Below are 15027 nucleotides of genomic sequence, written 5' to 3'. Positions count from 1 at the left end.
TCACACTGTCTGAACTGAAAATGTTTCCCTTTGTCAAAATGTCTGTTGACTTTTCAGTTCCACAAGTTAGCGTGACACAGTTGACGATTAACAGAAATAAAAAGACAATCCCGTCAGCCCTGCACTCAGATACAGTATGTGCTGAATAGACACATAATATCTGGAGTTCACTCATGTCTCTCATGATCAATACTCTCCATTTCATTTTGCCGTGTGTTACATAACCTGGGGTCAGCAGGCCTAAAAATGGGTAGCTAATCATTATGCAGTACATATTTGAGCTTGCTTTCAAAATGGCCCAAAGGTCAACATCTAAAACAAACAAGGCCATCCACAAATGTTTATAAATTTGGGGAACCACCGAAAAAAGCAAGCGGAATCCACCTTGAGCCACAGGAGAGGTGAGTTCAGAATTCTGCTGAGAACAGTACATTTAGCAATGTTTTGATCATCGAATCCCTATAATGACCCTGAACCACAGCAATAATTCAGGACTTCGCTGATATTTGGTCTTGAATGAGATTTGAATGTCAGTTGGATAACAAGGGGGGACATTTCTATTTATGAAACAGTATTTTGACTGGATTTTTGTTTTATTTCAGAATGTGATATCTTGCTTTTCCCCTCTTTCCCTAACTTTTTAAAATACTTTTGCTCAGTAGTTTTAGTCAGTTGTAATGCTGTTAGCTAATATGTTTTCACTGCGCCCTCTTGATATTTTATGTGTAACTATTATTCCACAGATGAGAGACATTTTTATGTGTGTGTGTGACAGAGATGTCTCTTTCTGTTCTTGTCCAATTTTGTATAATCTCAATTTTGTCTAAGCATTAATTTTTTCATATTTAATGCACATTTCTGATGTATGTTTTGATAGTTACCGGGATGAGGGTGCTCCTGAGTTTGTGTGCTGCGCTGGTGCTACTTTGGTCCACTGTCCAGTGTCACCATAACGGTGATCACAGTCACCATGGCAATGATCACAGTCACCATGGCAATAACGATGACAGCGTTTCTGCCGATGGAAGCCTGAAGATATACCAGGAGAACCTGGACTTTGCTTTCCGTCTGTACAAGCACATCTCCGCCCAGCCCGATTCTCAGTCCAAGAACGTCTTCTTCTCCCCGCTGAGCGTGTCCGTGGCCCTGGCTGCTCTGTCCGTGGGGGCCAGAGGGAAGACGCACCAGCAGCTCTTTGAAGGTCTGGGCTTCAACAGCACAGAAATCACCACAGAGGAAGTGAACCAGGCCTTCCAACACATCCATCACAACCTCAATGAGAAAACGGGCATAGACCTGTCGCTCGGGAATGCACTCTTCATTGGAGAGAACATCAAGCCACGTCCTGAGTTCCTGGAGAGCATGAAACGCTATTATGAGTCAGAGGGTTTCAGCACCGACTTCAGCAAGCCTGAAGAGGCCAAGGAACAGATCAATAAGTATGTCAATGAAAAGACCAAGGGTAAAATATCAGAGCTGGTTAAGGATGTGGATCCGCTGACAGTCATGTATCTCATCAACTACATATACTTCAAAGGTGAGGGACATGCTGATTTTTGTCTAATTCCATGAGGGCTGGTTGGGGACCCTCATTCTTCCAGACAAAAATACCCTGTGCATTCAGTGTGTTCATTAAGCCCCAACTAGGATGAAGATGTACACTCAGTTTATTAGGTTGACCTGTACACCAGCTTGTTAATACAAATATTTCATCAGCTAATCATGTGGCAGCCTCTCAATGCATAAAAGCATGCAGACATGGTCAAGAGGTTCAGCTGTTTTTCAGACCAAATGTCAGAATGGTTCCAGACCGGGTGGTTTGAGTATCTCTGAGACTGCTAATATCCTGGGATTTTCACACAACAGTCTCTAGAGTTTTCAGAGAATGTATGCAGAAGAGCATCTCTGTACACACAACGCATCCAATCTCTAAGTGGATAGGCTACAGCAGCAGAAGACTTAATAAGTCTAAAATAAATCCTAAAAAGGGCTCACTGAGTGTATACTTACACTCCTTTCCAAGTTTACTAACTGGAGAATAATAAGACATTTTCTTTTGAAGTAATGTTTTGCAAAACCTATTGATTGATTGTCATGTATGAATGGCAGATCTGCAGATCTGAATGTGGCAGTAATGGATATTTATGTCAGATTCCCTTCGGATTGAAGGCTCTCTAAACAGATATACTGCTCATTAGTTAAAATCACCATGTTACTTATGCAGGGAAACACTCTCCTTTAGTTGGCAGTAAAATAACGCTGCTGCTTTGTGGATAAAAACAACAAAGAAATTAAATATATTTGATCTTATTTGTATTTTTTCAGGCAAATGGAACATGCCATTCGACCCAGAATCAACAATGGAAAAGCCATTCTTTGTCGACAACACAACAGAAGTCAACGTCCAAATGATGATAAAAAAGAACCATTTTCATGTTTATCATGATGTTCCAATCTCCACACAAGTTCTCCAGCTGCCCTATAATGACTCTGTCTCCATGTTGCTGCTCCTTCCCGAGGCTGGGATGCCTCTTCTGGAAAAGGCCATCTGCAGCCAACACCTGGCAAAATGGTTAAAATGGCTGACAAAAACGTAAATAATTGCTTTGAGGCATCTAAGCAAACAGCATTCAGACAACTGGGACTGTATATTGTGTGGTATTTATATCCTATAAAATAAACTATCCAGGAACTTGTGAGTTTTAGTTTGAAAAATCTTTGATTATACAGGCAGATTTATTGCACAAAAATGGCAGATGATATCTTTTTTTTAACCTCTCACCTCTCAGAACATTCTTTCAAAGATGAAACGCTGAACATTTTGTACCGAAAGCAACAAGAAAGCAGAATAATGAGTATTACTTTTACCATTGCAGGGAGTATAGAGTGTACGTTCCCAAATTCAATATCACAACGTCATACTTGCTCAAGGACATCTTGTCTGATATGGGAATGCCGGACATATTTGAAAACACGGCTGACTTCACAGGAATAATTGATGAAGGATCAAAGCTTAAAGTGTCCAAGGTAAAAAATCTCATTTGTTTTCAATGGAAACAATAGTGACAGTTTTGCATCTGCAAATATTTGCTGTTTAATCAGCTTCTGAGTGAATTGTAACACTGGACCTTGACCAATGTACTTTTTTGTGTTGCTATGTACAGTATTTTATGTTAAACAGTACTATACTTTCTCAGGCTTTGATCCCCAGTAAGTGTAAAATGAGCTAATCTGCATTTAAATGTTCTTAACAGCCGAGCGTTGCTGTGATTTCAGGTTGTTCATCAGGCTTCATTAAGCGTTGCTGTGTGGTTGATTTCAGGTTGTTCATCAGGCTTCATTAAGCGTTGCTGTGTGGTTGATTTCAGGTTGTTCATCAGGCTTCATTAAGCGTTGCTGTGTGGTTGATTTCAGGTTGTTCATCAGGCTTCATTAAGCGTTGCTGTGTGGTTGATTTCAGGTTGTTCATCAGGCTTCATTAAGCGTTGCTGTGTGGTTGATTTCAGGTTGTTCATCAGGCTTCATTAAGCGTTGCTGTGTGGTTGATTTCAGGTTGTTCATCAGGCTTCATTAAGCGTTGCTGTGTGGTTGATTTCAGGTTGTTCACCAGGCTTCATTAAGCGTTGCTGTGTGGTTGATTTCAGGTTGTTCATCAGGCTTCATTAAGCGTTGCTGTGTGGTTGATTTCAGGTTGTTCATCAGGCTTCATTAAGCGTGGATGAAGCAGGGAGCACTGCAGCCGCTGGAACCGGGCTGAGCATTACGCTTTACTCGGCGCACCGCGTTCCCTTTCTGAAGTTCGATCGGCCCTTCATGTTCCTGATCTGCAATACTGACACCAAAAGTATTCTCTTCATGGGGAAAATTGTGAATCCGTTGGCGACATAGACAATGCCCATTGAGCTGTCTGTTAAAATGCAATAAAGGTTAAATAAAAAATGCTTTCTAATTATTTATTAGTTTTAGCTTTTTTTTTTTTTTAGCTTTTTTTTCCAATAAAAATGCAGACTGAAACTTTCTGGGTTTAGGGTGTGTGCACACATAGGCACACACACACACATACTCACACACACACACACACATACACACACACACTCAGCATTCATTGTTCTGAAAAGTGCTTTAATATACAGAGCCATGCCTGAATGATTGTCTACAAATGGCTGCACATCCTAAAAAGGTGTGTCCAGTTTTTCCTCCAAAACATATTGTGTAATTTTTAAAAGGCTGTCCTTCACATTAGACCCTGAGTACAGAGTCAGAGTGCGAGTGTTGAATTAGTTTTCTCTTTAAACTGGTCACCTGATCATACCTCTGCAGGTTTCATTGGCTGAACAGTACACCCCCCTCCTCTCCATTTCAGCTGATAAGCTATAAGTGCTCTGACCTGCACCACCCAGGTGAGCATTTCAATGTATTGGCTGGAAAGAATAAAACCCCTCCTTGAGTTGGAGCACAGGAAGGACCACATTAAATAATGATAAATAATTCCAAAGGAAACCATGGAAACGCTGTGGCGAGCCACTGGTTGAGAGAGAGAGAGTAAAATTGGTGCAAAACAATGATTTTTATTGTTTTCCACATGTGCCTTCAGGGCACTGCTCAGCTAGTCAGCACAGCCAGGTGCTTTTCTTTTCAAAAAATAAAAATCAAAAAGAAAAAATCCAAAAACCCAAAAAGAAAAAAACGGGAAAAAATGTCAGTGGCCAAAAAATTAGGGACGGGAGAAATCCGTTTGTGTCTTTGCACCGATACATCCATGTTAGGGGTCCATGGTCAGTGACTAGAACAAATTCTCGCCCCAGGAGGTAATATTTAAGCTTACCCACTGCCCATCTGATGGCCAGGCACTCCACGGTGCTGTAGTTGCTCTCGTGCTTTAAAAGTTTCCGGCTGATTATGGGGTGCTCCGTTGCATCTTGTATTTGTGATAGGATGGCTCCCAGTCCTGTCTCCGAGGCGTCCATCTGTAAAACAAATTTCTGGGCAAAGTTAGTGGTGGTTAACACGGGTTCCTGGCCCAGGGCCGCTCTCAGGTCCAGGAAGGCTTGGTCCGCCTCCTCAGACCACTTCACGGTATGGCCTCGGTCCTTTTTCGTCAGTTCGTGCAGTGGGGCTGCTCTCGTGGCGAAGTCCCGGATGAACTGCCTGTAATAGCCCACTAACCCCAGGAACGCCCGGACTTGCCTCTTGGTGGTGGGTCGTGGCCAGTGAGAGATCCTGTCCACCTTCCGGCTCTCGGGTCGAACACATCCTCGTCCCACCGTGTGGCCTAGGTAGTCTGCCTCCTCCAGACCCAGGCGGCATTTAGCGGGGTTAGCAGTTAGCCCGGCCTCCTGGAGGGCCCTCAGCACGGCCTCCAGCCTCCTCAGGTGGCTCTCCCAGTCGGCACTGTGGATCACAATGTCATCCAGGTAGGCGGCGGCATACTCCCTGTGTGGTCGTAGGATCTTGTCCATCAGGCGTTGGAAGGTGGCGGGGGCTCCATGGACTCCAAACTCGGTACTGGAACAGGCCATCTGGGGTGGCGAAGGCCGTCTTCTCCCTCGCCTGTGGGGTGAGGGGTACCTGCCAGTACCCTCGGGTGAGGTCCAGAGTGTTGATGTATCTGGCTGGTCCCAGCCGCTCAATCAGTTCATCTACCCGGGGCATGGGGTAGGCATCATACTGGGAGATCTTGTTCAGTTGCTGAAAGTCATTGCAGAAATGCCAGCTGCCATCTGGTTTTGGCACCAGCATGACCGGGCTGGACCAGGCGCTTTGGGACTCTTCGATCACCCCCAAGTCCAGCATCCTTGCCACCTCCTCCGGGATGGCCTGCCTTCTAGCCTCCGGGATCCGGTAGGGTCGCAGCCGCACTTTCTCCCCGGCCTCGGTGACGATGTCGTGGTGGACTAGTGTCATCCGGCCCGGGAGGGGGGAAAGCACGTCCGTGTGTCGATTCACCATCTCCCGAAGGTTTTGTCACTGTCGGTTTGTTAATAGGTCTCCCGTGGCCACCTTCGGAGTTCCGGTGGCGCCCCCTGCTGTCAGACAGGATGGAGCAGTATTGTGCACAGGCTCATGCCATCTTTTTAACAAATTTATGTGATATCTTTAGAGGGTGTGTCTCCTCCCTACCTGTCTGATGGTGTAGTTGACTGGCCCTACCTTGGCCACCACCTCATAGGGACCATACCATTTGGCCAGGAACTTACACTCGCTGGTGGGGATCAGGACCATTACTTTGTCTCCTGGGCATTCCTGTTGTACAGCCGGGCCTGCTCCGCCTGGGCCTGGGCCATGTGCTCCCGGACCATCGGCCAGATTCTCGACATCCGGTGGTCCATGTCGACCACATGCTCCACAAGGGAGCGCTGTCTGGATGGCTGCTGTTCCCAGGCCTCCTTCGCAAGGTCCAACAGCCCCCGGGGCCGCCTCCCATAGAGTAGTTCGAAGAGGGCGTATCCGGGGGACCTCACAGATAGCAAACATTAAATATAGCAGGAAGTGATCCCAGTCCTTGCCGTCCGTGTCTATCATCTTTCTCATCATCGCCTTCAAGGTTTTGTTAAAGCGCTCCACCAACCCGTCGGTCTGAGCGTGGTAGACTGAGGTCTGCAGCTGTTTGATTTGGAGCAGTCGGCACATCTCCTTCATCACTCCAGACATAAAGCATGACCCCTGGTCCGTCAGAAGCGCCTCAGCTATCCCCACCCGGCTGAACAACAGGAAAAGTTCCTTCGCGACACTTTTCCCTGTCGCGGCCCGTAACGGCACGGCCTCAGGGTAGCGGGTGGCGTAATCTAGGATCACCAGGATGTAGCGGTGGCCCCGGCTGGACTTGGGTAGGGGTCCCACTATGTCCATGGCTATCCTGTGAAACGGCACATCTATGATGGGGAGGGGTACGTCACCTTCGGGCTGTGAAGTTGGCATGTTGCACACTGCCGGCAATAGTCCTCCACGGCCCTCTTGACACCCGGCCAGTCGAACCGGGACAAAAAATTGGACTTGGAAATAGGGCAACGCCGGCCTACTCACCCCGTCTTGTGGGACACCCTCGATATAGGCGGCGGTTTTCCAGGCCTGGGCAAGATTTGGGTCTTGCAGCTGGGCAGCGCCGAAATCCGTTGGGGCCCTTTCTGCCTCTGGTTGGAATTCTGAAAATTCCCCAGTGCTGCTGGGCTCGGCCACCAGGGGGTGCGGTGGGGTTGGGCCCTCCGGGGCGGTGTCCGTGGTTCCCGTGGGGGGTTGTGATGTCGATCTTTTCTCTACTGGGGTTGGGGTCTCCTCCGCATCACTCTCCCCGGACGGGGCTACCCAGACCGGGTGTGGCTCCCGGTGGCCCTACGGCGGGTTCGGGTGGTGGTGGTTGGTCTCCCCGATGTCGGCCTCTCATCCCAGTAGGTACGGAACAACGGGCAGTCTCTCCCCAACAACACCCCCACTGGTAAGTTTTCTACCACCCCCACCTTCCCTGTGAATTGCCCCCTAGGGGTGGTTATGGTTACCTCGGTGGTGGGGTAGTGTCGCACGTCAGCATGGATACAGGCGATTGGGCGCTCCCAGAGTCCAACAGGGCCTCGGTGTCTTGGCCCCCGAGTCAGATGGGTAGTCTCGGGGCAGCTGTGCCCTGGTGGGCCCAGCACGTGGTGAGGTAATAGCAGGGTCGGCCACTCTCTGGGGATCACATGGATTCATCCATGGATTCCTCCCTGCCGGGGCAGTCCCGGCTCAGATGGCCCTCCCGGCCGCAGGCGAAGCACTGCCTCATCTCCCTCCTTCGGGCAGCCTCCCCCCGGTCGTCCTCTTTCCACTGGGGTCTGGTCCGAGGCTCAGGTAGGACCACCGCTGGAGGTCTTCTTGGGCTGTCCGTTTTCGTCATCCAGATCATCTCCTGCACCATCTGGTGGTTCTCAAGGAGACTGATCAGGCAGTCAATGGTCCGGGGCCCCTGCTGGACCACATACTTTTTAACTACCGGGGCCAGGGCCCGGACACAGCGGTCCAGCACCACCCGGTCGAGGAGGGGTGGTCCGTCGCCCTCTACCAGCCAGCTCTTAGTCAGCCGCCCCAGGTCCATCACCTGGGCCCGTGCAGGGAGTGCGGGGTCATATCCCCACTGATGGAATCTCTGTGCCCGGGCTGGTAGGCTGTAGCCGTACTGGGCTAAAATGGTAGCCTTCAGGGTGGGGTAGTCATGAGCCTCGGCAGGGGGTAGGCCTCGGTAGGCTTTCTGGGCCTCCCCGCTGAGAAACGGGGCCAGGATAGAGCCCATTTTTCCTGGTGTGCCGTCTGTTCAAAGGTCTCCAGGTACGCCTCGACCTCGTCATCCGGCGTCTGCTTCAGCAGCACATCCTTGGGAGCTCTGGGGGGTGTTGCTGAACCCGCCTTCTGGCACAGTTCTGCCACGGTCTTCTGCAGGGCACCTTGGGAGCGCAGTAAGGTGTTCATTGCTTCCTCCATGGTCACTGGGCCTGACCTTACTTTCGGGCCGGTTCTCTCTCGTGGTAGCTCAGTTCACAATGCCCGCATTCTCCATCATATGTGGCGAGCCGCAGGTTGAGAGAGAGAGAGAGTAAAATTGGTCAGTAGGCCTGCTTATCCAGATTAAGTTTTCTACTACCATTGGCCTGATAGTGGTACTATTGGATGGCCTTCATTAAAGCGATGGAACAAATCGTTATCCTCTGCGGTTTCACGACTGCCAAGTTTGGATGAGTGGGCAGAGGACAGTGATAAAATGTGTTTGCTCTTGTGTCTTAATGGTTGATATTCTGCTCATGAAACCTCATGAAAACTTTTGGTTTGGGTGGGCAGTGTCCGGCGAGCACCACTCATGTTTTCACCCTACATATTTTCAGGGTATCTGGATGGAATGAGAGTGAGGGAGTTTATGAGGAAGTAACGCTGGAGATTCAGAGGCGGTTAGGTAAGACCTGAGCTATACTCGGAAGCACCAGAATCCTACAGGCGCGTTTTAAAGAAAACGAGAGGACAAGAGACTGAAACAAACAGCGGCTTTTATACTGTGGCCAGATAAATCATTTCTATACATTACTCCACCTACCTAGTGGGCAAAACTTTCCCATGCCCACAACATGCCCACTGTACCTCAAGGAGGTTGTACGATCTAGCTGACTGTTCTGGGTGAACCGTGTACAGTAGATGGAACATTTGGGGGAGGATGTCCTTGTGAGGAATGCCCTCTTATCTTACTGAAGGCTAGTAACGGTTTGAGAGCCACTGTGAGACTTTTCATTGAGGGTATGCAGAATCGCAGCATGATCGTGCTGCACAAATGCCATTAGCAGAAAAAGCCAACCACCTAGCTTCACTAGAATTTCTTTTCATTCAGTATTTTTGGATGGACACTGAACTTTTGTCGTTTTCCCCCTGCAGATGCCAACTGCTGACACCGGTCTGTTCTACGTAGCACTTCATCACCTCTTCATACAGAGTGAATAAAACACTATAATACATCAGCCATATACACACTTGTTAATGAAATAAAAACACAGTCCTAGTGTGTCTTCTGTACGTCTGTTTTTACAGACATTTGGTGTTGGATATGACTTTTAACTGTATTTTGATTTTGCAAAATGAGCTAAGCTACAACATGTTATAGTAATGTTGCTACTTGTGTTACAAAAGTGTAAAACATGGAGAGTGTTGAACATTTTGTAATGGAAGACCCATAAATCATCTGCAATACTAAAAGCAAATGTAAGGTTGCTTCACAACTGTTCAATATGCCGTGTTTTTCTCTTCTTCTTCTTTTTTTAAATTTTTTACACAATTTCAGTACTGTATACAAAATCAGAACTTATAACCTTGAAACACATGTATGGAATTGAATGTAAGGCGGGGATTGTGAGAGTGAGTTTTTAAGAGTGACAAGTATGTTATTGAAATATGTGTTTTAACAAATGTTGTCTCATATAGTCTTATTGCTCCAGTTCTGTATAGGCTGCCCAAACCCAGGATTATTGTTTGATAGTTCTCCATCTCTATAAGAGTAAGCAAGGGAATGTGAAACTTGCATGCCAATCTGACAGTATTTGTCAAGACAAAAAGCCCAAATCCTATTAATGCCAAGTGGCCAAAATAGAGCAAGAAAACCTTGAGTAGCCTACATGATTCTCACTTTCTTCCTCAAACGCTAAAAATAAATATATTTTTGAGTCTAACTGCTGTGTCAGAAAATCTCATCGCTAAGGAAACTCATTTGTGTATTTCTGCTCAGAGGGTAGACCATCTTACTGCTGGGAGCTGAGAGTTAGAAGGCTCTATCTGAGTAGATAGTGAGCTTCAAAGATTCCAAAGTGAATGGGCTCCAAGCAGATATGACTTTTAAATGTTTATTAAATACTTTTATTAAAAACCATATGTCATGTATGAAACGTCACATGTATTTAGTGCCCTATAAAAACTATTTATAACACGAACCCATTTTTGTCAAAAATATAATTCTCTGCTCACACTGTCTGAACTGAAAATGTTTCCCTTTGTCAAAATGTCTGTTGGCTTTTCAGTTCCACAAGTTAGCGTGACACAGTTGACGATTAACAGAAATAAAAAGACAATCCCGTCAGCCCTGCACTCAGATACAGTATGTGCTGAAAAGACACATAATATCTGGAGTTCACTCATGTCTCTCATGATCATTGCTCTCCATTTCATTTTGCCCTGTGCCCTGGGGTCAGCAGGCCTAAAAATGGGTAGCTAATCATTATGCAGTACAAATTTGAGCTTGCTTTCAAAATGGGGCAACGGTCAACATCTAAAAAAAACAAGGCCACCCACAAATGTTTACAAATTTGGAGAGCCACCGAAAAAATCCACCTTAAGCCACAGGAGAGGTGAGTTCAGCGTATGGTCATCTCTATTATACAATATTTTGAAATAATTCTGCTGAGAACAGTAGCCTACTCAGTGTTATGACTTTCAGTAGATCAGTTTAAGAGAGCTTGGTGGCCATTTCAAGATTTAGCAATGTTTTAATCATCAAATTCCTATAATTACCCTGAAGCACACCAATGATTCCGGACTTTGCTGATATTTGGTCTTGAATGAGATTTGAATGTCAGTTGGATAACAAGGGGGGACATTTCTATTTATGAAACAGTATTTTGACTGGATTTTTGTTGTATTTCAGAATGTGCAATCTTGCTTTCCCCCTCTTTCCCTAACTTTTGAAAATACTTTTGCTCAGTAGTTTTAGTCAGTTGTAATGCTGTTCGCTAATATGTTTTCACTGCGCCCTCTTGAAGATATTTTATGTGTCACTTTTATTCTACAGCAAAATCCGCAGATGGGAGACATTTTCATGTGTGTGTTTGCGTGTGTGTGACAGAGATGTCTGTTTCTGTTCTTGTCCACTTTTTGTATAATCTCACTTTTCCATTTGTAAAATCTCAATTTTGTCTCAGCATTCATTTTTTCATATTTAATGCACATTTCTGATGTATGTTTTGATAGTTACCAGGATGAGGGTGCTCCTGAGTTTGTGTGCTGCGCTGGTGCTGCTTTGGTCCACTGTCCAGTGTCACCATAACGGTGATCACAGTCACCATAACAATGATCACAGTCACCATGGCAATAACGATGACAGCGTTTCTGCCGATGGAAGCCTGAAGATATACCAGGAGAACCTGGACTTTGCTTTCCGTCTGTACAAGCACATCTCCGCCCAGCCCGATTCTCAGTCCAAGAACGTCTTCTTCTCCCCGCTGAGCGTGTCCGTGGCCCTGGCTGCTCTGTCCGTGGGAGCCAGAGGGAAGACGCACCAGCAGCTCTTTGAAGGTCTGGGCTTCAACAGCACAGAAATCACCACAGAGGAAGTGAACCAGGCCTTCCAACACATCCATCACAACCTCAATGAGAAAACGGGCATAGACCTGTCGCTCGGGAATGCACTCTTCATTGGAGAGAACATCAAGCCACGTCCTGAGTTCCTGGAGAGCATGAAACGCTATTACGAGTCAGAGGGTTTCAGCACCGACTTCAGCAAGCCTGAAGAGGCCAAGGAACAGATCAATAAGTATGTCAATGAAAAGACCAAGGGTAAAATATCAGAGCTGGTTCAGGATGTGGATCCGCTGACAGTCATGTATCTCATCAACTACATATACTTCAAAGGTGAGGGACATGCTGATTTTTGTCTCATTCCATGAGGGCTGGTTGGGAACCCTCATTCTTTCAGACATAAATACCCTGTGCATTCAGTGTGTTCATTAAGCCCCAACCAGGATGAAGATGTACACTCAGTGACCAGTTTATTAGGTTAACCTGTACACCAGCTTGTTAATGCAAATATTTCATCAGCTAATCATATGGCAGCCTCTCAATGCATAAAAGCATGCAGACATGGTCAAGAGGTTCAGCTGTTTTTCAGACCAAATGTCAGAATGGGGAAAAGCTGTGATTGTTGGTTCCAGACAGGGTGGTTTGAGTATCTCGGAGACTGCTGATATCCTGGGATTTTCACACACAACAGTCTCTAGAGTTTTCAGAGAATGTATGCAGAAAAAAAAAGTATGCATCTCTGAACACACAATGCGTCCAATTTCTTAGTGGATAGGCTACAACAGCAGAAGACTTAATAAGTCTAAAAAAAATCCTAAAAAGGGCTCACTGAGTGTATACTTACATTTTCCTTTCCAAGTTTACTAACAGGAGAATAATAAGAAATTTTCTTTTGAATATTTTGCAAAACCTACAGATCACTTTATGAATGGCAGAGCTGCAGAACTGAATGTGACAGTAATGGATATTTATGTCAGATTCCCTTCAGATTGAAGGCTCTCTAAACAGATATACTGCTCATTAGTTAAAATCACCATGTTACTTATGCAGGGAAACATTCTCCTGTAGTTGGCAGTAAAATAACGTTGTTTATCTTATTTGTATTTTTTCAGGGAAATGGAAGGTGCCATTCGACCCAGAATCAACAACGGAAAGGCCATTCTTCGTAGACAACACAACAGAAGTCAAAGTCCAAATGATGATGAAAAAGAACCATTTTCATGTTTATCATGATGTTCCAATCTCCACACAAGTTCTCCAGCTGCCCTATAATGACTCTGTCTCCATGTTGCTGCTCCTTCCCGAGGCTGGGATGCCTCTTCTGGAAAAGGCCATCTGCAGCCAACACCTGGCAAAATGGTTAAAATGGATGACAAAAACGTAAGTAATTGCTTTGAGGCATCTAAGCAAACAGCATTCAGACAACTGGGACTGTGTATTGTGTGGTATTTATATCCTATAAAATAAACTAAAACTTCACATCCAGGAACTTGTGAGTTTTAGTTTGAAAAATCTTTGTTTATACAGGCAGATTTATTGCACAAAAATGGCAGATGATATCTTTTTTTAACCTCTCACCTCTCAGAACATTCTTTCAAAGATGAAACGCTGAACATTTTGTACCAAAAGCAACAAGAAAGCAGAGTAATGAGTATTACTTTTACCATTACAGGGAGTGTAGAGTGTCCGTTCCCAAATTCAATATCACAACGTCATACTTGCTCAAGGACATCTTGTCTGATATGGGAATGCCGGACATATTTGAAAACACGGCTGACTTCACAGGAATAATGGATGAAGGATCAAAGCTTAAAGTGTCCAAGGTAAAAAATCTCATTTGTTTTCAATGGAAACAATAGTGACAGTTTTGCATCTGCAAATATTTGCTGTTTAATTAGCTTCTGAGTGAATTGTAACACTGGACCTTTTTTGTGTTGCTATGTACAGTATTTTATGTTAAACAGTACTATAGTTTCTCAAGCATTGATCCCCAGTAAGTATAAAATGAGCTAATCTGCATTTCAAATGTTTTTAACAGCCGAGCGTTGCTGTGCGGTTGATTTCAGGTTGTTCATCAGGCTTCATTAAGCGTTGCTGTGTGGTTGATTTCAGGTTGTTCATCAGGCTTCATTAAGCGTTGCTGTGTGGTTGATTTCAGGTTGTTCATCAGGCTTCATTAAGCGTTGCTGTGTGGTTGATTTCAGGTTGTTCATCAGGCTTCATTAAGCGTTGCTGTGTGGTTGATTTCAGGTTGTTCATCAGGCTTCATTAAGCGTTGCTGTGTGGTTGATTTCAGGTTGTTCATCAGGCTTCATTAAGCGTTGCTGTGTGGTTGATTTCAGGTTGTTCATCAGGCTTCATTAAGCGTTGCTGTGTGGTTGATTTCAGGTTGTTCATCAGGCTTCATTAAGCGTTGCTGTGTGGTTGATTTCAGGTTGTTCATCAGGCTTCATTAAGCGTTGCTGTGTGGTTGATTTCAGGTTGTTCACCAGGCTTCATTAAGCGTTGCTGTGTGGTTGATTTCAGGTTGTTCATCAGGCTTCATTAAGCGTGGATGAAGCAGGGAGCACTGCAGCCGCTGGAACCGGGCTGAGCATCACGCTTCACTCTGCACACCGCGTTCCCTTTCTGAAGTTCGATCGGCCCTTCATGCTCCTGATCTGCAACACTGACACCAAAAGTATTCTCTTCATGGGGAAAATTGTGAATCCGTTGGCGACATAGACATTGCCCATTGGGCTGTCTGTTAAAATGCAATAAAGGTTAAATAAAAAGTAAAAAATGCTTTCTAACTATTTCTTTGTTTTATTTCATTTGCTTTTTTTTCCCATTAAAAATGCAGACTGAAGGGTGTGTGCACACATATGCACACGCACAGACGCACACACATTCAGTATTCATTGTTCTGAAAAGTTATTTAATATATAGAGCCATGCCTGAATGATTGTCTACAAATGGCTGCACATCCTAAAAAGGTGTGTCCTGTTTTTCCTCAAAAATATATTGTGTAACTTTTAAAAGGCTGTCCTTCACATTAGACCCTGAGTACAGAGTCAGAGTGCGAGTGTTGAATTAGTTTGCTCTTTAAACTGGTCACCTGATCATACCTCTGCAGGTTTCATTGGCTGAACAGTACACCCCCCTCCTCTCCATTTCAGCTGATCTATAAGTGCTCTGACCTGCACCACCCAGGTGAGCATTTCACATTTGTGTTGGTTGTGGTGAATATTCCGCCTT

At 45.4% G+C, this 15027-nt stretch overlaps 2 protein-coding genes across 3 annotated transcripts; both read left to right on the top strand.

Annotated features, from left to right (window-relative positions):
- Positions 1 to 345: 345 nt before the first annotated feature.
- On the top strand, positions 346 to 3952 carry LOC133140925 (alpha-1-antitrypsin-like protein CM55-SI). Its single transcript, XM_061261232.1, has 5 exons — positions 346 to 401; positions 878 to 1537; positions 2326 to 2593; positions 2877 to 3027; positions 3691 to 3952. The coding sequence occupies exons 2-5, from the start codon at positions 886 to 888 to the stop codon at positions 3886 to 3888; spliced, it is 1269 nt and encodes a 422-aa protein (XP_061117216.1). The 5' UTR covers positions 346 to 401; positions 878 to 885; the 3' UTR covers positions 3889 to 3952.
- A 6802-nt stretch (positions 3953 to 10754) lies between these two features.
- Positions 10755 to 14585, top strand: LOC133140962 (alpha-1-antitrypsin-like protein CM55-SI). 2 transcript variants are annotated; one of them, XM_061261295.1, is made up of 5 exons: positions 10755 to 10844; positions 11464 to 12123; positions 12903 to 13170; positions 13463 to 13613; positions 14317 to 14585. In XM_061261295.1, exons 2-5 carry the CDS (start codon positions 11472 to 11474, stop codon positions 14512 to 14514), a joined length of 1269 nt encoding a protein of 422 aa, XP_061117279.1. In that variant the 5' UTR covers positions 10755 to 10844; positions 11464 to 11471; the 3' UTR covers positions 14515 to 14585. The 2 variants fall into 2 exon arrangements, with proteins under 2 accessions (XP_061117279.1, XP_061117280.1); XM_061261296.1 differs by having other exon boundaries at positions 10832 to 10855.
- Positions 14586 to 15027: the final 442 nt, after the last annotated feature.

This window comes from Conger conger, chromosome 11, assembly GCF_963514075.1.
Source record: "Conger conger chromosome 11, fConCon1.1, whole genome shotgun sequence".
Taxonomy (NCBI): Eukaryota; Metazoa; Chordata; class Actinopteri; order Anguilliformes; family Congridae; genus Conger; species Conger conger.
Note: the sequence above shows the minus strand (reverse complement) of the source record. Positions and strands in the feature narration are given on the sequence as shown.

Bases quoted from the DNA above. Each gene is read 5' to 3' on its own strand.
- LOC133140962 (XM_061261295.1), top strand. From the start codon at position 11,472: ATGAGGGTGCTCCTGAGTTTGTGTGCTGCGCTGGTGCTGCTTTGGTCC. The intron at 12,124-12,902 runs GTGAGGGACATG...GTATTTTTTCAG, and splicing joins CAACTACATATACTTCAAAG to GGAAATGGAAGGTGCCATTC. The intron at 13,614-14,316 runs GTAAAAAATCTC...GGTTGATTTCAG, and splicing joins CAAAGCTTAAAGTGTCCAAG to GTTGTTCATCAGGCTTCATT.
- LOC133140925 (XM_061261232.1), top strand. From the start codon at position 886: ATGAGGGTGCTCCTGAGTTTGTGTGCTGCGCTGGTGCTACTTTGGTCC. The intron at 1,538-2,325 runs GTGAGGGACATG...GTATTTTTTCAG, and splicing joins CAACTACATATACTTCAAAG to GCAAATGGAACATGCCATTC. The intron at 2,594-2,876 runs GTAAATAATTGC...TTACCATTGCAG, and splicing joins TTAAAATGGCTGACAAAAAC to GGAGTATAGAGTGTACGTTC.